General features: G+C 37.7%; 2 protein-coding genes across 2 annotated transcripts in view; one reads left to right on the plus strand and one right to left on the minus strand.

The window, feature by feature from the left end:
* UBR1 (ubiquitin protein ligase E3 component n-recognin 1) overlaps window positions 1–11,837 on the plus strand; it is a 51,442-nt gene extending 39,605 nt beyond the window's left edge. Inside the window, exons 36-47 of the mRNA XM_072339408.1 lie at window positions 361–416; window positions 699–795; window positions 1,353–1,420; window positions 2,131–2,281; window positions 3,108–3,195; window positions 4,754–4,887; window positions 5,867–5,975; window positions 7,158–7,214; window positions 7,803–7,880; window positions 8,473–8,643; window positions 9,744–9,845; window positions 10,297–11,837. Of these exons, the coding sequence (XP_072195509.1) occupies window positions 361–416; window positions 699–795; window positions 1,353–1,420; window positions 2,131–2,281; window positions 3,108–3,195; window positions 4,754–4,887; window positions 5,867–5,975; window positions 7,158–7,214; window positions 7,803–7,880; window positions 8,473–8,643; window positions 9,744–9,845; window positions 10,297–10,438 (1,253 nt within the window). The 3' untranslated portion in view covers window positions 10,439–11,837. The remainder of the gene's footprint in view (window positions 1–360; window positions 417–698; window positions 796–1,352; window positions 1,421–2,130; window positions 2,282–3,107; window positions 3,196–4,753; window positions 4,888–5,866; window positions 5,976–7,157; window positions 7,215–7,802; window positions 7,881–8,472; window positions 8,644–9,743; window positions 9,846–10,296) is intronic.
* A 4,363-nt stretch (window positions 11,838–16,200) lies between these two features.
* On the minus strand, window positions 16,201–21,628 carry LOC140253255 (photoreceptor outer segment membrane glycoprotein 2). The gene is made up of 3 exons (XM_072338759.1): window positions 20,960–21,628; window positions 18,769–19,015; window positions 16,201–17,863 (listed from the first exon to the last, which is right to left on the minus strand). The coding sequence occupies exons 1-3, from the start codon at window positions 21,538–21,540 to the stop codon at window positions 17,597–17,599; spliced, it is 1,095 nt and encodes a 364-aa protein (XP_072194860.1). The 5' UTR covers window positions 21,541–21,628; the 3' UTR covers window positions 16,201–17,596.
* Between the last annotated feature and the right edge of the window lie 1,124 nt (window positions 21,629–22,752).

The raw sequence follows: 22,752 nt of genomic DNA on the forward strand, positions 1-22,752 counted from the left end.
TTTTTTGAATGCAAAATAACTTACTAGCCTAGAAATACTTGCCTTTCCGGCTGATGTACCTGCTTTAGTAGTCAGTGTTGCCTCATTTGTCCACAGTATGGACAAAGAAGACGGCACTGTAGACATGGAGCTGTAACTAAATCAGTAGTGGCTTTCAGGCAAGGAGAGAGCCACGAGAGCCACGAGATAGGTGTTTAATAGCTGCTATCACATGTGATATCAAATTATGCTGTGCTTTTAAGAAGGATATATACTAAGAAATGTTTTTATACTTGGCTGTGTTTATATGTGTAACTCAAACAGAAATGTTATGTTCCTGTAGAACAGTGTAATGTAATTTCTTTTCTGTTTAATTTTAAGAAAACCTCTTGGAAACAGAGGGGAAGCCCTTATTTGGATCTCTACAAAATAGACAGGTATGGGCAAGTAGATATGCGGTATATTTACATACATGAAAATACACTGTTGAAAATATACTGTTGAAACTGTTTGCATCCTCTATTGAAGATTATCTCTGAAAATATGGTTCAGACTCGTAACAAAAATATTCTGGAAAATGTTTCTGCTTTACATGGAAGTTCATATTTAATTCACTTGTCAGTGAATTAAATCACATTTTCTGTTTGTAGGGGGGTGTTCTCACTGATTTATTTCGCTACTATCATTTTCCTGTCCAACCATTTTCTCTTGTGCTCTAGCACAGTGGCCTTAAAGCATTAGTGCAGTTTGCGGCTGCTCAGAGAACAACATCACCACAGGTCCTGATTCAGAAACATCTGATTCGTCTTCTAGGAGGTAGTGTATTCCTTTTGTATTACAGAAGTTTCTGTTCTAAGGTGGAACACACTGTTAAAACAACATAGATAGGAAGGATAGATACTAAAAACAGTGCTAACTTCAGTTGCTCTGTTTCCTTATATCACAAAGTTTTGCTTGAGCTATTCAGTAGTTCTGTTGACCCAGCCCTGTATTATTTAAGTTCTGAAAAATCCTCTAATGCAGTTTATGTAGGCCTTGGAGCTACTCAGATCATGAATGTTTACAGATGTGTTTAGAAATACTCTAATTCAGGTAGAAAAAGCCACAAATCAGATATTTCTCAGTTGTTAGACTTAATTTTTTTTTACTATTTTTGAAAGGCTACTTGCATCCTTGTTTAAGATTCCTGAGTATCTGAGAACTGTTTTTTGTATTTCTTACCAGTCTGCTGAATGTGATGGCCTTTGAATACTGTTTTTTAACTAGCCTTCTGTTGAACAGGATGCTGATGTGTACAGGCTTTTGGATTCTGCTAGATTGCAAGGCATCTAGTGTTGATGGTGAGATGCATAATTAATATCTTTATTTTGTAGTTCTTCTACCAAACTTTAAAGCAGAAGACACTCCATCCCTCTTAGAAGTAGATATGTTCCACATTTTGGTAAGGAGGTTCATTTTATTCTTCAGTAATAATGTTTTTTTTTGTTTTGTTTTGTTTTTTAGAACCGAGATTTTTGTGATTTTACCCTGCGTTAATTTTCACTTGCATGAATTAAATGATTACGTGTGAGAGTTGCGCACAGGCAAATTATTATATACTTCTGCAACATGGAAGTGTTTACTCTTAGTTCTGCTGTTTCTAATTTTCCTGTCTTTGCAATCTCATTCTGTTTGAATTTCATATTTGTAATCGCAGCCATCTTTTTACTACCGGTATTTCTATCAAAATATGAAAAAAAGCCATGAGTAATTCACCCTTTCTCAGATTGTGGTCCCCTCATTTTCCTTTTGTCTGAATAGGCCTCGTACCTTGTTTATGCAGCAAAGGTGTGGAATTTAATTCACGCAGAAAAAAATGCACCCACTGCCCTTTATTGATGCTTAGGGAATGTTTATGGAGACCAACCAGGGACGTGAGCACACTCTGGTTCATAACTGGTGAAAATGCACAGCTAATGGTGATAACTGTGTTGAAAAAGTATTTTGTAGCTGAGAGTTTATTCTATCAAGTAGTATTATTGACACTTTTTTCCCTCTGTTGTAGTTTCCCTGGAAATAAATAATAAAGCGATAATATAAGTTACAGTAATTTACCCATTTGATTAATAAATTTCTGTTACGTTAATATTTACTGCTTCCTTTCCACCGTAGGTGGGAGTTGTATTATCGTTTCCATCTTTATACTGGGAGGATGCTGTAGACTTGCAACCTTCATCAATTAGTTCGGCCTATAACCACCTCTACCTCTTCCATCTGACAACACTAGCACACATAACACAAATTGTTATCTCTTCAGCGACAGGTAGGGATGTATTTAGGTTGGATCATTTCAGCATTTCACGGAACTTCTTAACTGTAGTGGATGAATGTTTTGCTAGTAATGATTAACATTTTCCAGATAGAAACTTTCTTTTAATAAATGGCTTTTAGTGTTCGGTAGAAATAGATGTTGTTTGGTTTAAAACAAACAGTAAGGTAGCACTACATCATTTTTTAGATCATTTTATTTTATCATTTGTGTGTTTTGCATAAGAAAATGAGGTAGTTACTGATCAAGTCCATCATTGCAGTGTTGCAACATCATACATTCTTCACTCCTTGTAGGAAAAGCAAAGCACAGCCCAGCAGCAATACTCTGAGCAGTACAGCGAGAATTAGAATGGATTTTGGAAATACTCTTTCCTTTACCCATCAAACTATTATATAACCAAGATATGGAACCTTATCGACTGGTTAGGAGGAATTTTACTTTTCCTGATATTTTGTGCTACTGTTGCAAACTCTCAGTAACTTCCAGGCTTTCAGGATACTGCTTCCTGTTTTCTAGAGCATGACAGAAGAAGGAAAAAAGTGAAAAATCCTTTAACTTAATCCACACAGGACAATAACTTGTTCATGCAAAGAAAGCAGTTTTCACATGAGTTTGAGCAGTGGGACAGTAATATGTTATTACCTGTTGTGCTATGCAGTTTAGGAGGGCATTCATTAGGTTAAAAATGAGAAATAGAAAAGAAGCAAAATGAAGTGGAAACGTTTCTTTAACGTGTTTTAGAAGAAAGCTAAATTTACTTTAAAAAAAAGTCACAAATGAAGTGCATTTACATTAGGATTCATGTTTATGTGTGCAGAATCCCCTACTGCTCCATCATATGACAACAGCGAGGAGGCATGCTCTGCACAGGCTTTCTGTAGAGAAGTTTGTCAGTACACCAGTGGGTAAGTAACAGTTCAGTTACGGTACTGCGTGTTCCTAGAAACATAGTGAGCTGCAGAGAGTGACTTGAGCAACAAAGAAAATGAAGGAAAAAAGCCCAAACAACATTTTCTTTGGGGAGTTCAGCACAGTGCCTTGTACTTTGCTTGCAATGCTCCTGAAACTTAGAAATAAGAGGGAACTGGAGAAAGGAACAAGAGTTGTTAAAACACCTGCTACTTGGAGGCAACAGGGCAAATTCTTACACGAAGGATGAAATTCACCTGTATTTATCCTGGAGGGAAATGTAAGCACAAACTGTAAGAAAAAAAATGTGAGGCTATTTTGAATTTTATTAGATCTGTTACACTTCTTCCTTCCAAACAGAAGGATACATTCCTATTATAAAAGAGGAGGTGAAAAATGTAAAGCTAATTACAATTATTTGTTTGATCATTAGTACTGTTTTGGACTTCTTCATTGGCTATTATCTCTGTATAGCGAAGCTCTTAAGTGCTTCAGTATCTATTTGAGAAATAAGCAAGAAAATGTGGATGCAGCCTCCACAAATCCTGCTGTGATTTATCTTCAGCAAGGCTAGTTGCAATTATATGTATTTGTTTCAAGGGTTGAAAATGCTGCCCATGTGTCTGAAAGTTTTAAGTTTCTAGACATTTAAAATATAAAAGTAATAGGAGTCATTTTTTATTTTATTATGCATGAAGGTAGAGCCATGGTTGCTGTGTATTTTGGAATGTTCAAATGCAGAATTAAAGGCCAGAATTTAGGCTGAAACTGTTAGTGCTTTAATTTCTGTACGTGCAGTGTCTTCATTCAACTCTGATCCCACTGTGCTTTAACAGCACGTTCTGAATAGTAATTCTGAAATGGTCTGTGATGTTTTAATGTAGCTTTACTTGTTGTTTCTCAGCAGATCCTGGTCATTGCTTGTTGTTATCCTGCTCACATAAATGTGAATTTAGCTGTGGTTAATTTTTTTCTGAGAAAATTAACACCCCAGTATTTTATTTTATTTTTCGCAGAAATTGGATGAGGATATTTTAAAATAACAAGAATGGTTTGTTTTTATAACATAATGAAATGTGAGGCCTATTATTTTTAACTGTTATTTTTGCTGCTTGCGACGATTACTTAATTTCTTTTTTCCTTATCCCTTTTGGGCTGCATTTGGAGCTCTGAGTGCGTGGGGAGATGCTGTCGTTAATTCCAAGAATTGCTAGTTTACTGTAATGACGGATATGCATCGGTTACTTTACGTGTGATGCTGTATTGCATAGTTTAAATCAGAGTTGCCTGAATTTGGGCAGCTTTATAACTTTGAAAAACGTTAATTGATACAATTTGAATGCGTAAAGTGTTGTGTGTAAGCTCAGCGCTCATTCTTTGGGTAAAAGAGGGAAGTTTGAAATCAGGTTCTGGTGACTGTTTCACAGGAATTGGGGTACAGCAGCGTGTGTTGTTTGTACTTAGCTGACATTGTAGCAGTTCTGGCCAAAGTGTGAAAATACTAAAGATGTGCACTGTGAACTATTGCAAGTCTTTCTGATTTGTGTATTTCAGTTGCTTTAGTCAGGATATTCCTGGCTGGCTGGTGTGGGATTGCGTTAAGAAAGGCATCATGCCTTACCTTCGTTGTGCTGCTTTATTTTTTCATTATTTGTTGGGAGTTTCTCCACCTGAGGAGCTACTACAAGGTAAATGTGGGAAAGCAAATGTATCTTTATTGAAATTGTTTATTTTAGAGGCTTAGATTATAAGATCTGAGAAATAGCCTGGAGTGCATTAAAAATGAGAAAACGCACCATAAAACTCAAAGAGCACATCAGCTTTCTTGTGCAATTGCTGATGGCAAATGCTAGCAAAATAGCACTTATTAGAAACAAAGGATGTTATGAAACTGGAGACCTATTCCTTAAAGGATTCTAACGCATTGCAGATACTAAAACCAAAGTAAGTGCTTTGCTTTTGTCAAAATGCAGGGGAAAGCCAAATTATCAACTATTTGACAAAGAGAACCAAAGCTTCAGTGCACAACAGAGACAAAGTTTAGTCTTACATGTATTTATGTAAACTCTGAGCTAAGACTGAATATTGTTAGATTGTAAGTCCAAAACTGCACTATACTATTGTTGCCAACAGTAGAAAATTACTATTGGTACCATTTGTAGAAAGGGTCTCCTGCTAAAGCAGCGGTGCTGTTTTCTGCAGGCCCTGGGAGTCAGTATGTGACCACTTAGCAAACTAGTAACCTAGCACAACTCTGTTGTACGTTAGCACTGACTTGATCATAGAAGAGCTAACTATCATCACATGTCCGAAGAATAGTAAAAAGCTGAAATATGATAGGTAAGGAAATCTGCTGCAGCAGTGTGTTAGATACTATGCAGTGAAATTAAGTTTAAGCAATAAAACACATTTTTATACTGACTTATACATGACTTAAATCTGATGTTATTTCATTATTATAAAACCTAAAGTAGATCTTGAGCTAATTGTTGTAGCCCCAGTTACATCCATGGAGCTATAGTCAGTTATTCTATCTATGAAGCTATACTCTAGCTAGAAGACCTGTATTATTAAATGGAGGAAGAATCAGGAGAATTCTAGTTTTGAGTGAATTATTCAGCAACACTGAAACATCTTAACAGTCACTCTTTGCTTTTTCTTATGCAGTTTCTGAAGAAGGGCAGTTCAAGGCACTTTGTAGTTACCTCTCTCTACCCACCAATTTATTCCTGCTCTTCCAGGAGTATTGGGACACTGTAAATCCGCTCCTTCAAAGGTACTAATTGGACATGGACAGGGCATGTTTTTGTGTTGTGATGACCCTGAGGGAACTGCATTGAATTTGTTAATAACAGAGGGTCAAGTTCATGCCGGAGCTGTAAATGTTCATTTGATGTGCATAAACATAGTGAATCTTTTAAAGAGCTTAAAAAACTTAAAGCACAACAATTGTAGTGTAAGGAACTGGTGTCTGCAGACTTACAGGAGTTTGGTTCCTGTAGGCAAAAGGTATTGTAAACTGTTGCATGCGTGGTGTACCATCTGCTGCTCATTGGCCTGTTTTTAATGTCAGTAGCAGAAGTGTTGATTATATAAGCTATGAAATGAGAACACAAAATTTTATAGCTTGCCAGCTGAGGCTTTGTACTGTATCTTCCCTGGATTTCCAGAATAGACTGATGAATGTAGAAGCTAGCTGAATTGTGCAATATAAATATTATGTGCTTTGCAATCTGACAGTAAGGAAATAATCAGTAAAGTTCCTTCAAAAATGAAGGTTCAAATAAACAACTCCTCACTACAGCCAGCCCTCATCTATGAGAATAGTCAAATAAGTCTGTTCTATTGTGTTGGAAAATGTCTCCATGTATTTACCATGACTGTTTTGGCTCATGATTACATTAATTACTGTTCCTGATCTTGGCAGAATTCTCTGGATCTCACTAGCTTCTCAGTTTTTTTCTGCCTCTGTTTTCTTACCTAGCTTCCTTCAATGTAGGGGACATTTTGAGCTGCTGACTCGAGCTTACAGTCTGTATGGCTGACTTAACAGTGTTACATAGAAGTTTGCTATAATTGCTTTTGTAGTATATACCATTACTTACAAATCAATAGAGTTCTCACAAGTGTATTTATATAAAAGTTTGCATTTTGATTTTGTGTGTGTGTCCTCAAAGAACTTATAAGAGACGCCAAGTCTCCTGCAAGTGCTTGTGAACTTGTGAAAGTAATTGGTAAAGGCAGATCTAAGAAATCCATTGTAGTCTTCCCAGCAAAAACAGAAGTGTTGAGTGAGATGCTGCCTTTTTTGGGCAGTAGTAACAGTTGATAAGCCATCGTATGAGCTCAGTGTTTTGTCTGTGTATCTATTTGCTTATTTCTTATTAGTTGAACTTAGAAACACTTGAAGGTATATTCTCATCAAACACCATCTCCTGCAAATCTTTGTTTTAAATAGGTGGTGTGCTGATCCAGTAGTGCTAAGTTGCTTGAAGGGCAAGAGCACTGCAATAAGGTTAGTAGGTTGGAATTTATTGGTTTTCGATTCTTGTGGGGGTTTGTTTTGTCTTCTTTTGCATTAAAACTGTTGAAGGAATGAAGTGGTTGTTAGGTGTAAGTTAGCAGTGCTTCTATGTTTTTTTTTCCTGTTGATGTATTACCATAAATTCATTTCTCTTTGGCTCGGTGATTCTTTGTTGAGAAGGCACGGCATTCTGCTAACCAACTTATGTAGTTCTGCTAACCAATTTATGTAGCTTTCTCTAGGGAAAAGCAAAAGCTACCTGAAACATGAGATATCTTTGAGCATATATGTCAGATAGGCAATTTAATTTCGTGAACTTTGTTGGAATGTAGAAGTACTGAAGCTTCTACCTGGACTTCTAGGACTGAGGAGCTGGTCAGGAATTGCAAAAGTTTATAGAAGGGGCCAAAAACTTAGCAGGGTAACGATTTTTATCTGCCCATTATGGTTTTTGCAGTTATATATATATATATATATATATATATATATATATATATATATATATATATATATATATATATATATATATATATAATTTATTTATTTATTTTTCTTGTAATATTTCTTTCACTTACATAGGTATCCTAGGAAAAGAAATAGTTTAATAGAGCTTCCTGAAGACTACAGTTGCCTTCTGAACCAAGCATCTCAGTTTAGGTAATGTATGTCATGTGATGTATTTAGATGTCTTGCTGAGTGTTTTGTCATTTTGATGTTCTTTCAGTCACTGTAGCTACTGTTAGAACTGAGAACAGAAACGGTTTTGCAAAAGCACTTCTGTAGTTATGCAAGGAAATACTAGCAGCTGTTCATTTTAAGGCTGCAACGCAGCACCTTGCTCAGTGTATTCACTTCTGTTTGGTAGCATTGCACTTTAATCTGCTGGTTATTTTCACCACTGTAATGTGGGTTTGATGTGGCTCTCAGCCTGAGTATTTTGGCACAGAACATGAGAAGCCTGTCAGATTAGCGCTGTTTTATGCCAGGGAATGTGGGTCATAGGGTAATGTGGATGAGAAGTGACTTCAGTACATCATCTAGTCCAATCTCCTGCTTGAAGGGGGGGGAATCTTGCAGCTGAAATCTTTGAAGTGATGTTAGAACAGAACCAAAGGAAACAAGTATGTGATACAAGGCTATCACAACCGTATATATCTTAGGTGTGACTTTCCTTTTAGGAACATTATTGGTAGTTAGCTTTCTTCCAAAGTTTCATTCTTGAATAACAATCTAATTATACTTTTTGTAGATGCCCACGGTCTTCTGATGATGAACAGAAACATCCAGTATTATGTTTATTTTGTGGGGCTATGTTGTGTTCCCAGAATACTTGCTGTCAGGAACTTGTGAATGGTGAGGAGCTGGGAGCCTGTACTTCTCATGCTCTTCAGTGTGGAGCTGGAGTCTGTATGTTTCTCAAGTAAGTAGCCAGCCAGAATGAGTAGTTCCATTTAGATGTATTGGAATTACATGTACCATACCCTTCAACTGTGATTTTTTTCAAGTGAACTTTACCAAGGATACAGCATCTAGGGGATTATCTTCTATGATTAAAACTTCCTTGTATTTCTCTGTACCACTTAGAAATGTGAAAGAAAGAACTGATATTCATCTTGTGGTTTGTTTTGTTCCTAGTTCACAAAATGTTTGTATTTCTACTTCAGTGTAGGGTTTTAGTGGAAGCTGTGTGGGTCTTCAGTGTATTTAGAGGATCATGTATTGTAGCATTTCTAATAATGAGGTTAAAGGGAAACCTGGAGACTTAGAACATTTTATTTCTTGTGGAAGGAATATCAGACATGACTCTGTAGACCATGTCTGTTCTGCAAGTCTGCCTAAGTTTAAATGACACTGGAAACCCAGGCTCAGAGTTCTGGGATTGATATTTTTTCAGCATATCTGTCTAGACTACTCAGTTCTTCTTTGTATTAAGGTGTCAGTGGCAAAACAGCTGTCACTCATACTAATCTTTCTTCACACTTAAAGAGCCTCGATAGCAATAGCAATCCAGAGGCCTTTGAGTTGGCAAAAGCAGAGTGTTACAAAACAAGTTTCATCTTTCCTCCTGTTTCTAAACTCTTAAAAGCTATCAAGGTTTATGCTTAAAACAATCATTAAAGTTGACTTATGGCGTGACATAAGTCTCCTTGCTGCTGATACTGAGACTCTAGTTTACATCTGGTCTATCTCTTTCTAAGCTAAATGCAATCCATGCTGTTGAATGTATCATAGTTCAAGCTATGTAACTATTAGTTAAATCTGTTTAAAATAGCCCTGCTAGGGATTGTATACAACAGGATGCAAAGTGATTACGTCTATGAATTGGAAAGTTAATATGCAGTATGTATTTGACCAGGAGCTGATGCAAAGTAACCTGTATAAATCCTAGTTAAGTGAATCTGCTATTATGTACAAAATCATAGTTAAGCTATCAAAAGGTGTAGCTTATGAGAAATAATTTTATAGTGATAGTATTGAAGATAGATACGTTTAAAATGAATACTACTATTTTTCCTTAAGAATCAGGGAATGCAAAGTTGTCCTCATAGAAGGTAAAACCAGGGGCTGCTTATATCCTGCTCCATACCTGGATGAATATGGAGAAACAGACCCAGGTCTGAAGTAAGTAAATTTTAACTTGTTTGCTTTCTGCATTTCTGTTTTGGTGCTTTTGTTTCTTAAGCACGTTAGACATGACCTTTCTGCTAACGTGTACAGCACTGTAATATGCATCTTCACTTGGCATACTTGTTTAACTTCAGATTCCTAATGATGGTTTCCAGTCACAAATGGGTCATTAGTAGTGAGAAAACCCACTTTTTTGGTTCTGTTAAATTTTCTTCGTTTTCTGATGAGAAGCATGCAGCAACTGCCATTACTGAAGTGTCATCTTGGAAACATTCATTGATCATTATGTGTGAAATTCTTTCATTTCCCGTATGGTTGTTGGAGTTGCTGTTCATTCAGTATTTATTGGCTATCATTAAGACTTCTAACACTACACTATCAATTAAACAACTTCTCAGTTGATTCTGTTACACTTATTTGAGTATTCTCCTTTCCTTCTATGAAGAAGAGGCAATCCTCTGCACTTATGTCGGGAGCGTTACCGGAAGCTGCATCTGCTGTGGCAGCAACACTGCATCATAGAGGAGATTGCCAGGAGTCAAGAAACCAACCAGATCTTCTTTGGATTCAATTGGCAACTGCTCTGAGTCCCTTTATTTTAGTGAAATCTTCTGCATTTAGCAGTGCTTTGCAAACAGAAAGGAGAGTGGCAGTAAATGCTCTAAAGTGGGTTCTGTAGTTCAGATGCAATGGATGGATTCTCTAGGTTGGATGTAGTGCTGATACATTGAAACAGAATTTCAAGTCAATTGTCTTGCTTTTTTTTCTTTATTTCTCGAAAGGAAACTATGAAAACTACCTTGTGTAATTATTGCTCAACCTTCAGATCCAGAAATAAGTCCACTTTTTTTTTTGTGAGAAGTTGTATTCGTCTCACATGTTTGACGAGGACAGCTTTCCAAATCCTGTGCTTCAGGGCACGTGTATTTGTCTCTTCCTTGCCTTCAGAATATACTTAACTGGTGTTGCTAAGTAAAAAAAAAAAAAAAAAAAAAAAAAAAGTAACTTCATTTGCTTTCTTTTCCCAGGGTTAGTGTGACTTTTGAATAGGTTGAGATCTGTGGGCTGGAAGTGGTACCAAGCCTGTAGAAATCTGTAGTACCAGGAACAGCAAACATTAATTTGTATGAAAATAGCCTGCATTCTGCTATGTCCTGGAATTTAATGAAGAGTTCTTATCAATAAACCCTTTAAAGGAGAAATATGCATAGAAAGTGGAATTACCATCTTGTTTGTTCCATTAAAAAAATAGTCTGTGCTTTTCGCACTGCCAGAACCGCACTTTATCTGATGAATTTGTCCTCTATTAATGCTGTATTTCCTGAGAGGTCTAGGACTACAGCGTTTGGTTAAGTTTTGGTTAGTTTTACTTCTTTCAGTTTTTTACATGAATTTTTCCTTTAAAGCCAAATGGGAAAATAACTGCTGTAGTCCATCTCTGCAAGTTACATAGGAGCCAGAGACTTCACTAAAGTAGACAACCTTCAGCGCTATCACTGGACTGAAATCAAGGCCCTAAATCAGTCAGCCTTGGAATTAGAAATAAATTTCTTTGCCCGTGTTTGGGAAACTTTCCACTCTTCATCCTCTGTCACAATTGTTTGGAGCCCTGCCTGCATAAGTGAAAATGTGTTTTGGGGGTCACGTTCAGCGCTAGGAGCAGAAAAGTGCAAGAAAGGTGAATCCGTTTGTCTCTTTGCCCTTCAGAAGTTAATGGTACACTGTGGTTGAGCTCTCTCTTAATGCTGTAGGATTGTGCTTCCGTTCTAGATGTCTCCTGCTTTGTTTTCTGAATTGCAACTGTAACATCCATGAGAGAATTTGTAATGTAATGGGTGAAAATGCTTTCCAGGGAAATCACGTTGGTGTCAAAGCTGGAAGTTTTCAATATTCTAAATTTCCCCTCCCTTTGCTCTTTGGATTATTTTCATGTCATTTTAATAAGGCTCACAAGGGGAAGTTTTCAAAATAATAACTGAGAATGTGTTTTTCAATGGTTTCCTTTGTTTCATCTTTTTAACCGGCTTTATGACAGGTAGTAGAATCACAGATAATGATTTAGAGATAAATACAGCTGTTCTCCTAGTTTCTTAAAGCTGTTAGAGTACACGAGTACACTGAACAGCACCAGAATTCATCTAAAAATGGAGTACAGGTAGACTTGAATATTACGATTTGAAATTCTTTTGCTGTAATCCTTCCCTGGTGATATAAACAGCTGGATTTGGAATGTCTCCAAGGCCTTTTTTTTCTTGCAGTTATGACCGTTGTCCTTATCTTGGTTCAACCCTTCAAAGACAAGCATAATTCTATTAGTCTTATCTAAGATGTGTTTGAAACACATAAAGAATTTAGAAGAGGAGTTGTGATGAAAACTTGCGTTCACTGGAGATATCTAAGGACATCAAAACAATTTTTACCAAGAAAAACATGTGTTCAGGCTACAAATTATGGCTTATTGATACCAAAACTGTATTGGTTTTTTTTTGCTCAGAATTTACCTTTTCATTTATCAGAAACCTTCAGTTACCTTGCACTTCAGTGATAAACTGTTATCAACAATGACGTGAGGTCACTGTAATGTTTTCTGTCTGAACTGTTATAATATATATATATATATATATATATATATGAACAGGAGCTGGTTTGAACAGGTGAGCTCTTGTTTGTAGCTCTAGAAATGCCTTTGTAGCTGCAGAAATGAGAGAGAAAGAGAGAAGGGGCAAAGTTGCATCTCCCTGTATGTCTGCACATACTAATTAGCAAACGGGCTCCCATATCATTCACTGACTGGTGTGGTCATCTTTCATTTCATAAATTACTATGCAGTTCTGTTCACTGTGAGTATGATCTGTATTTAGTGATCACAAGATGCTTACGCCACTGATTTTCATTCCATCCGGGCTGACAGAAGAAATTTAATAATGCACATATTGGTTTCTTTAATTGCAAAATTGTAAATTTGAAACTTGTATAATGTTCTTGTGCTTTTGAAATAAAATATCTTGTATATGTATATTTAAAAAAGGAAATAAAGTAACTTCTCATAGATTATTCTACTTTTATTTGGAGGCACTTTCACACTTCTCTTCCAAAAATAAGCCCTGTATTACAGGAGGTCTGTCAGTACGGAAAACATGGATGGATTATTAAACTCTTGGTAAACTGTGGTTCCCGTTGTCATTGTATCAGTGAGTACTACTGGCACTATTTTTCTTATTTAAGTGAATGTTCCACTTGGACCTTATCCTGATATTTCGAAGACGCAGACTCCTGCAGTGTCTGTGTCAATATTTAAAAGAAGTCGTGAGCGTTTGATGTAATACTCAAACCATCTTCTAACTGATTAGTTGAGCAATTCTGGTTTTATAGCTCTCCAAGTGAAACTTACCATAACGCCTGTCAGACACTGAACCTCTTGAAGGTAGAAGTTTGTGTTGTGTGTAATGTTCTGTGTGATACGTCTGAAAAACAGAAATCTGTTCCAGAGTTGAGCAAACAGACAAGAAATACTTCATGTACGAAGAGGCAAGAAGTACTGTCTAATTCTCTATCCCACAAGCTCGTGGCTGTCATCACGTTCTCACTGCTTTGTGGTAGCTTCAGGTGCTTATTTAATCTCATTGAGTTTGAGTGTTAGTGGTGTTACTCTGTGTTTATTCTTAATACAGCAAATTATTTTTTTCAAGAACTAATTCCTGAAGAGCTCGATGGTGTGTTGATAAAAGTCCAGCAAAGTGTTCTGTAAAACCGCGTCTAAGGGATTCTAAGAGTCTCCAGATGCAGTGCAGAAAATAACCTGGAGGATGCTGATGGCCATGATACGCTTTCTTCAAAGATGAACGTTGTTTCATTTCTGCGGCACAATCTTGTATTTTTTTTAATCCATGTTTTGCAGATGGAGGCTAAATTTGTTTCTTGATAGAGAAAACAAATGAACAATGTATACTGACTGCTCTGCAAGTCTCCAAAATCCAATTAGTCCCAGCTCCATTTCTGGAAGCTTGCATTGTGTGGTTGGGAGTGTAGATTAAAGAGGAGCTGTTCAAGAAATGTGCTTGAGAGAGAGAGACCTGAAATTGTACGTATTGCTTCTTGCAATGATGATTAAGGTGAGAGACCAGGTATGAAGTTAAACATGAAGCACTAAAAATTGAGCTTGAGTTTTCTTATTTTTGTATTGCTTGCTTGAGGTCACTGCCAAGAAACAGGATTGTATATAAAGCACCGTGCCTTTGATGGCCATGGAGCCTGCACTGTTGCCACAGTGGGAAACTGGTAAAATGTGTACCAAATGATTTGTTAGGTTTAGATGTCATTTGTTGTGTTGGAGAGAACTGTATGATCACACACCAGTTAAATCAGTTTGCGTAAGGGAGGTTTCCAGCTTCTAAGGGAAAACAGATGGAATTCTTAATGTGCAGTATTCAAATATGATTTGTTATATTCTTCTTTATGATCAGTGTAAAGCAAGCATCTTCTTTGGTTGTCTGAGTGCTTTACAGGAAGAACATCGTAAGTGCAGTTTCTGCAGGAGCCATCGCAGTGCCTTCAGGAGCCAAACGTTGAAATGTTTCTGTTATTTTATTGAGGTTTTATTTAGAGGTGAATTCCTTGCTCTGGATGTTGCTGGGATTTGTTGCACAAATGTATTGTTATTAATTCTGACTGGATTAGGCATTAATAACAAATAGGATAAGAAGTGTCCCACAAATCGTATTTATTTCTGTATCTGAGCAGATGCTACGGATTATAGGCTTGGCTTGCTAATGCCATCTTTGTCTTTATAAGTTACAGAGAATTAAATGCAGTCTGTGCTGCTACCTGAGTTTTTCTTGATGCGGTGGTGGTAATATTAAATACTCTGAGAGTAAAAAGTAATAAATGCAAAGCAGAGAACGCTTCATTTCCAAGTATCAGTCAGAGTGTTGCTAGGATTTTCCAATTGATAAGTAGCATTTGTCCTCAGTACTGTGAAATCTGTTTTCCTTTCATAATATATCTGCATTGGTGGAGACTAAATGCCTGTGCGGGATGGAAATATATGATCGAATCATCCAAGTAATTAATGGTAGGAGTTGAGACAGCAGCCGTTCCCTGCGTATCGGATACTCGGTTAATTTCACAAGTTTTCACATAGACAGCAGTTTCTGCATCTTGTCAGCAGTCATCTGCATGCTGGTGTGAAAAAACATGTGGATAGAAGTTGCATTTTTATCGTATTCTGTTGAGAAGTGTGTAATTTGCAGCATACGACTGCCTTGCTCCTTAATGTGGCCAAGTACCAAAATCTCCCATGTCCGTTCTTTTCCAGTATTAGATCATCTCATCTCAGTGTTTGTAGTGAGGCTCAGGAAATTTGTGCTGAGTGTTCTGTGAACAGCGAGCTGCTTCCTTTGGGGTTGTATTTCCCAGGTTCACTGAACTTTGTTTTGTCTCCTGGTCTAAAAAGTGGGTGCACTTTCTCTTAGCTCCGTGAGGCATAAAAGCCGGACATTTTTCAGTCTAATAATAAAGCTCTTTGAAATGGTGTCAGGATTGTGCCCGAGGGCATCAGGTAGACTTAGAAACAGCATAACAAGCTGTGATGCAGAAATGATATTTTTGACTCTCAGTAGGAATGACACAACAGTTCATGCCCTGGTATTTTTATGGATGGCTTTGTGAAAATGTTACCCACATTCTCAAGCTGTCAGAAAAGCAAGAAATGACAGGAGGGATGAGGAAAAAGAGGGAAAGACGGTTTAATTCATAACGTCCTCAGTGCTGTGCTTAAGGAGTTCTTCATTTAAAAATCACAAATAGAGAAGAGTTATAAAAACTGACAAAGATGAGCAATAGTTTCCATAGGCAAAAAGATTAAACAGCAGCTTCTTCAACTTGGGAAGATGGGACAGATTGTAGCAGAGGACAGTAGGATCAGGAATGGCATGAAGAGAATAAACAAGGAGTGACCATCAGCTGCATCTTGGTGATTGAGGGATGCACACTGAGGTCAGGGAGTCCAAAAGCAAAGTGATCTTCCAGGAAATGCAGAACTGAATTGTGAGAAATTAAAATGTGAAGCTGATCAATGAAAGCATTTTGGATGTGAAAAACATGAATGGGTTAAAGAAAAAAAAGGTACACAAATTCACAGGGGGAAAAAAAGGTTCCATGGAGAGTTATTAATACGTGTTGCTTCATGTACAGTCGGACCAAGTCTACAACCTGCTGTTCCCTGGAAGTTAGGAGGCTTTGTCAGGGAAAAAAGTATTTCCTGGTGGTCTTTGTTTCTCATGTGCTGCTTGTAAAACTTCACCTATGGTTACTACTACAGACAGCGCCCATCTGTCCTTTTTATTTTTAGCATACTTAAGAATAGACCTAAAATTGCATTTGGGATTACAGTCATGCATATCGCCTGCCTGACTTACAGTATAGATTTTTCCTTTACAAAAAGTATAATTCTTGCTTATTCTGGTGTCACAGAAGACAATATTGAACAGGTAATTTTTACTCTTAATTTTGTACAATGCCAAGAGCAGAACAGTTCTGCTTTGAGTATCACAGTGATGGGTTTATTCCTTTTTGTTGATTATATACAAAGAGTGCACAGACTGTCCAGACTTACATTCAAATAATGTGTTATTCACAAGTTAACAAACAATGTATTTTGGTTTTTTTCATCCTCTATTCTGTCTCTGTATGTTTTACTACTTGAAACCATGTTATTACTGATGAATTAGTCGTAGGCATCCTGTTACTGCCAGCACAGGAAGGCTTTTGTGCCATATGTTGACATACAAACTTCATGAGCACTGTGCTGGGAGTGTGATAGCAGAGATGACAATTGGTCTTGGTTGTTGTTGGTTGCAAATAATCTCTTGTTTATTCAGCCCGTGGATCTGTATGACTACTCATGAAATTACAAGCAATTTTAACATCTTGGACCATCAGTATTTGTTTTATTGGAGGTATTTGCTTATTTTTACCCTTGTGCTACCACATGCTACTTGGAGTTTTAGTATCCTGCATGAGTCATCAATTATTGTTCTTGAGCAGAGAACTCCTTTTAATAGCACTCATTAACTTCCAGGGCAGCTGGCTTTCTTTGAGTAAGCCTTCAGATTGTTTAAAACACAAACTAACAGACACAAGTCAAATCCACCATACAAACCAACTTTTGTTGCCTTCAATTTGATTTCAGTTTCACTTAGCCAATAAGGGCTTTGAGAGGAGTGATAATATACTTCAATTTGGATTAAAATTTCACCTGTCCTACCTTGCACTTCAACACAATTTTCATTTCTGTTTTTATGATCGTTCTCTTTTTAATAACCTTTTTATGCAGAAAAGTTATTTCTGTTGAAGTTTCTCTGCAGTTGGGGTTTCTGAAGATGTGACAGTAATCACACACTAAACCAATCCTTTCTAGGACATACCAATACCCAAGCTGCTAGCCCTGGTATGTAGAATCATTATCTTGGTCTATTCAGGCCAGGACAGAAACGTGCAAGCAGGGGAGACAAAGTGGGAAAAATTCAAAAGACTGTTTTGTACACATGAAGAAATCAAGAATTTCATGGGAATGGGTAAAGAAAATACTTCCTGCCAAAGAAGCACTGATATCTTGTTGTTGCAACCAGTCTATTTCTTGTTCAATCAGCATATTACTTTCTTTTTTCCCCACCAGTGAAAAGCTGGTATCTAAGATCGTAGTGCGTCAAAACCATCCTCGGGCCATCATTTTGCTGGAGACTTGTCTAGCGAGCTGCAGGGATAGATTTTGCTGTAATGTTGCTTTTGCCACAGTTTGTGTTTTGAACGTTAATGTTGGGGTCATTCATGCCTGAGACAGTGGAGATCTGGTTGGCTTTGCCAAGGTTCTTGATAATATTGATGTTGTATTTGGCAGTTTCCACAAAACTGTTTTCTAGTAACCAACCATCTGATTCACCCTGCAGATCTCCTCGCAGCAGAACGTTCTTCATTGCTGTTTGTAGGTACCGGACACCAATAAGTACAGAGAGCTGTAAGGAAAGGTTAGTGCTTAAACAGAGCTTAAATTGCAATCTAGGTCCTACCATTAAGTCAACTTCCGAACTTGATTATTTACACACCTGACAGGTTTTTAACCCAGTGATGTATCTGCTGTTTCACCACCTGATCTCGCACTGCCTGAGGTCTGTTGTATTGAATTATTGTAATAGTGCTCATATTTATGCAATAGAGTTATAATAAGAAAAATCAAGCTGCTGTTACAAAGCAAAGAAGCCCGTGCCTTTGTGATCTTTGGCAAGAAGATGGCAACACTGACAACCTTCTTTACAGGCATTAATAGAACATACTAATATAATCACTGCAGAGGGTATATAGTTGCCACTGAAGTTCTTATTTTGACTGCATAGTAAGTAGTCTATTCCTAAAATGTATTGCATGTTTATGTGGCAAAGCTGTGCATTCTAGAAGGGAGGTTTTGAGCTATTAATATTTATGCTCATTTTTTGCTGTAGATGGCATTCATACATTCACCATAGGTCTGACTCATGTTTTTTATACTCTCTTAAAACTGCCTTGAAACAGCCTCGTGCCTTCCACCTATGAATTGTGTTAGTGCATGTTATCCTGCATCCTGTCCTGTAAATGTTCCAGGAAAGTGAATATGCCATAATCTGTTGAAAAAGCTCTATAAATATCCAGAATTATGTTCATCATTTCTAGCAGTTCTCATCTTCAGTGCAGTTTGCTTCTGCTCTGGGAACTTTGTGGAAACTATGTATTAAAATCCCACAATATTACTGAAGTCCTTACGGACTTTTCTTAGATGTCAAGGTACTTCTTACGCTCCTCATATGTTACAGCATATTTATTTCCCCATCCTTGAAAGCAGGAAGTCTCTGATATACCAGACACGGACCATTTTTATGAGGCTTACCTCAAACAACCAGATAAGCAGTGCTGCAATACCGATAGATCTCATTATGGCTGTGTAGTAGTCCAGCAAGGCCTCTCTGCACCCCTTCACCCAGATATTGAGTTCCTCTGTCAGGAAGTCATAATTGTAGTGGGCACTGTTGTTTGTCAGCTGGTACTGGATACAGGGCCGTGGGGAACTCGGATTGCAGCAGCTGAAGGGTACTCCGTCCACTAAGAACTTCCCGTCAACATTACTCTTGAAACGGCTGCAAAAGGACAAAGTCTGCATTACAAATGTTGTATCGGCAGCAGGATGCATCCATAACTTTTCTAGAAGGATGTAATTTGTCTGCTGCAAGGCCTTTCCAATGTAACAAAAGGGAAATATATTCTCATTTCCAATTGGAAATGTTGCCCACTACAGGAAAACTGAATTTTTCATTTGCAGTGCATTTTGGTATGGTATCTGCACAGCTTCCAATATGGTTTATGGTATTACGTGTGTGAGATGTACACAGGTATGATACCTCTCTAGATATGTTTGCACTGAGGATATTAAAGATGGTTTTATCCTCATTTGTCTATAAATCCTGTTTTCTCTTTTTCTGTTTTCTTTTCCTTTTGGGATAGTGGCCCTGCAGGCCGTCTATACCCCTGTCATTGGTGCCGGTAGATTTTGGGGTAACCTGTGACACCATTTCCACTACAGATTTTCTTAAATGAAAGAGAAGGAAGGCGTCACAAGAAGCTGACCAGGTGAGCATAAGCAGCAGAACTCTATGGTCCAGCATTTTGAAACTAAGCGTGTCTTTCAAAAGAAACATAAACTGAAAGGAGCCTCAGCACTCGTGGCTGTGCTGGCATGGCAGAATAACTGCCTTTGTTTTATTGCTTTGTGCCTCCTTTCTCCCTCATTTTGTTTCTATTCTCTGTTAAAGATATTTTCCACAAAGACATCTCCGATTATGTAAGGAAGATCATTTGCTGTTTCCCACTGAGGGAGGAGCAGGTTAGGCATCATGCCTCTTCTTAACGTCTAGCTCTTCACTTTGTGGCCAACATGTTCCAGGTAACAGTAGCAGGGAAACTAATGTGAAGGAAGTTCTATCTGGGTATTGCTAGAAAGGGAGAGCTCAGTAATAAAAGTTGAGAAGTAAGATGTTAACTTTTAATTGTTGTATTTCAAAATTGTTATGAAACTATGAAGCAAAAGTTGCTTATGAGACTATAAAAAGATTATTTTGCCTAACCAAAGCAACGATAGGGTTGTACTGCTGTAACCTGCTTCATCCTTGTACTGGTCCCATGGATTGACTCTTGTGTTTCTTGTGATACAGTGGCATTGGTAATGAAGTGATAGAGGGAAGAGAAGAGGATTATGAAGGAAGGTGAAAAGTTCAGTTCTGTAGACATTCTTATTAAGTCAAGTATGTCAGTTCTCAACTGCTTTGCCTCTTAATCTACTGAGTACCAACTGACACACACTACAAGATAAAACTGAGAGGAGTATTTGATTCCTTCTTTACCCTTTTTAAACAATACAAGGTGGACTTTGGTCCTAGTGACTTCTTATCAAATGTTATCAAATGTTTTGAAAATCATAGTATAATTTGCTTATACCCTACCAACTTTGATTCTCGCAACGGAGATGAGATTATCTGGTTTATATGCTGTAGAGGTTTTGCACTGCATTTATCTTCTTCATGCATTATGTCCTCTTTCTACATGGGGATAGAAAAATTAACCATGCTTCCAGAATGCTGGCAGAGCACAGATGACTTTGCAGATGAAAACTGAGTTTAGTTAAGCCAGGAGAAAACATTACTCTTAGTACATATGGCTCACAGAAATAAGAGGTAGTATGTTTCACCTTTATCCATACAATAGGATGCTGCTGTAAGTTCCCGCAGACTATCTTTGTTGTCTTATAGTCACAAGAGTAGAACAAGGATTTTAAAACATCTGGTGAGTCAGTTTGCTTTGTTAGCAATTATTCAGATGGATCTTCGAGAGAAACCTTCTAGCCACAAGTTGTCATGTAAGGAAGAAATACTGCTAGCATTTTGGGCAGGAAAAAATCAGTCCTACTATGTTCTCTTTAGTGTCAATGTGTCTCAAGATCTTTTGACACTACTGTTACTGATCAATTCTAGTTCTTCTTGGAGGAGCTTTTTCCCTAGAATTTTCTATTATAACTAGTAAATACTTACTCCATAACTTCCTTAGAAGCCATGTTCAGGTAACGAGCAGATACCCACTGAACTTCAAACCAGTCTCTAAAGCCATTGTTTCCACAGCACTGGAATCCAATTTGTAACATATCCACTGTCTTTTTTAAGAAACATCTTCCAGGTATGTCTGTGTCCTTGTAGAACTTAATAGCATCCCTCAGTCCCAGGTACAGTGATTCTTCCAGCTCATTCCTTGTAGTGTAGCACATGAGAGCACCCAACAGGATGCAGAAGGTAAAACAGAAGGTACATACGATGTATGGGAGCATAATCAGCTTCCATCGGGAGAACTTGTTGGCATCTGAGCAGTCGTAGCAGATTTTTCCCCCCAGAAAGTTGACGACACATGCTATGACTCCTACAGAGATCAGCATATTAGGAACAGAGTTAATATCCCCTTTTGCCATCACTTCGTTGCGCTTCTTGATTTCTATTTTCAGAAAGAGGCCGAGACTGAAGAGAACGATCCCACTCACTACAGAAACCCAGTTGAGGATCCATAGGATCTGAGCCAGTTTGTCCCTCTTAGTTTTGGTGAATTTTACTTTGAGGACAGCCATAGTCAGATCAGCATTAGGAGAAGAAGCGTAGGTCAAGGAAAGCCTGTAAGCTGCTTAGAAGCATGTATCCAAGGCATGCAGTAGAAATCTGAAGAGAGAAAGAGATTAATGTCTGTGTGACTGGCTATTTATAGAGCCTACCAAGAATTTCCTGTACTGCCTCACACACCCTGAGACTTGCCAAGGGAGTGCCCCCCTCATACAATATGAATCCCTATCACAAAATTAGACTGGATCAATTAAAAACATGTGACAGTTAGAGACAGTGAATGCTGGATTTCTATGGAATCTTGAGAGCAATTTTCTGTGTGGATTTTCTGATATCTAGAAGTGAGCTGATCTGTTGTCTTTCCCTTCAGAAGCCCAATGATGCCTGATGATCACAGTCCATTGGAGCAATTTCCATTCTCTTGTCTAAAGACTCCAGAGTCCAGGGATGTCAAAGGGAGTTTATCAGCTCATTGTGGATGCCCCTGCTGTATTACATACTGATAAGTAAGAGCAGAACTGTCCTTTCCTAACTTTCCCAGGTAACCTATGGGTGCTTATATTTTTCTCTCAAAAGACCACAGTGATGGGCATAAAATAAATTCAGGGAGACTTCTCACAACCACCCCTACACACCTAGTTTCAAGTTTAATATTTTCACAGCTAAAGGATGGCTTCTGTGTTTCAAGGTCTTTTTCGCAGCAATTAGCCATCTAAGAAACTATCTTTCACATCACATTTTAACTTGCTTCTCTGTATGGTTATGGATTCTATAAGACTACTGCTAGCATCTTTGTGCCTCTGCAGTTATATCAAAATCACGGGCAGGAAGCAGTCCAAGACACAAACCTGTTAGAGCTGGAGACAATATGTTTTCAGTGTATGTGAGATGAATGTAGAACTATGCTGCAGTACCTCAGGATTAAATTGTGATCTTTTACTGTCCTTTACAGCCTCTGATGCTTTGTGATTGCCTTTCCGCAACACGTGAAAGAACTTCTTTCCTCCTCACAAAGCCTGCTCTCAGCATGGTTATGTTCTAATTCAGCAATTTTCATTAGGCATTTTATATTATACTAATATGTATTTATATGATTATATGCTATCCTTTTGTATTCTGCTACTACAATGGCATTTATAAACAGTAGAACATAATCCTATAATTTGGGGAAAGAAGGAAGGATAAGCAGCTTTATTCGTGCATATTTGCTTTTAAGCTTACTA

The sequence above is a fragment of the Excalfactoria chinensis genome, chromosome 5 (genome assembly GCF_039878825.1).
Source record: "Excalfactoria chinensis isolate bCotChi1 chromosome 5, bCotChi1.hap2, whole genome shotgun sequence".
Classification (NCBI taxonomy): domain Eukaryota; kingdom Metazoa; phylum Chordata; class Aves; order Galliformes; family Phasianidae; genus Excalfactoria; species Excalfactoria chinensis.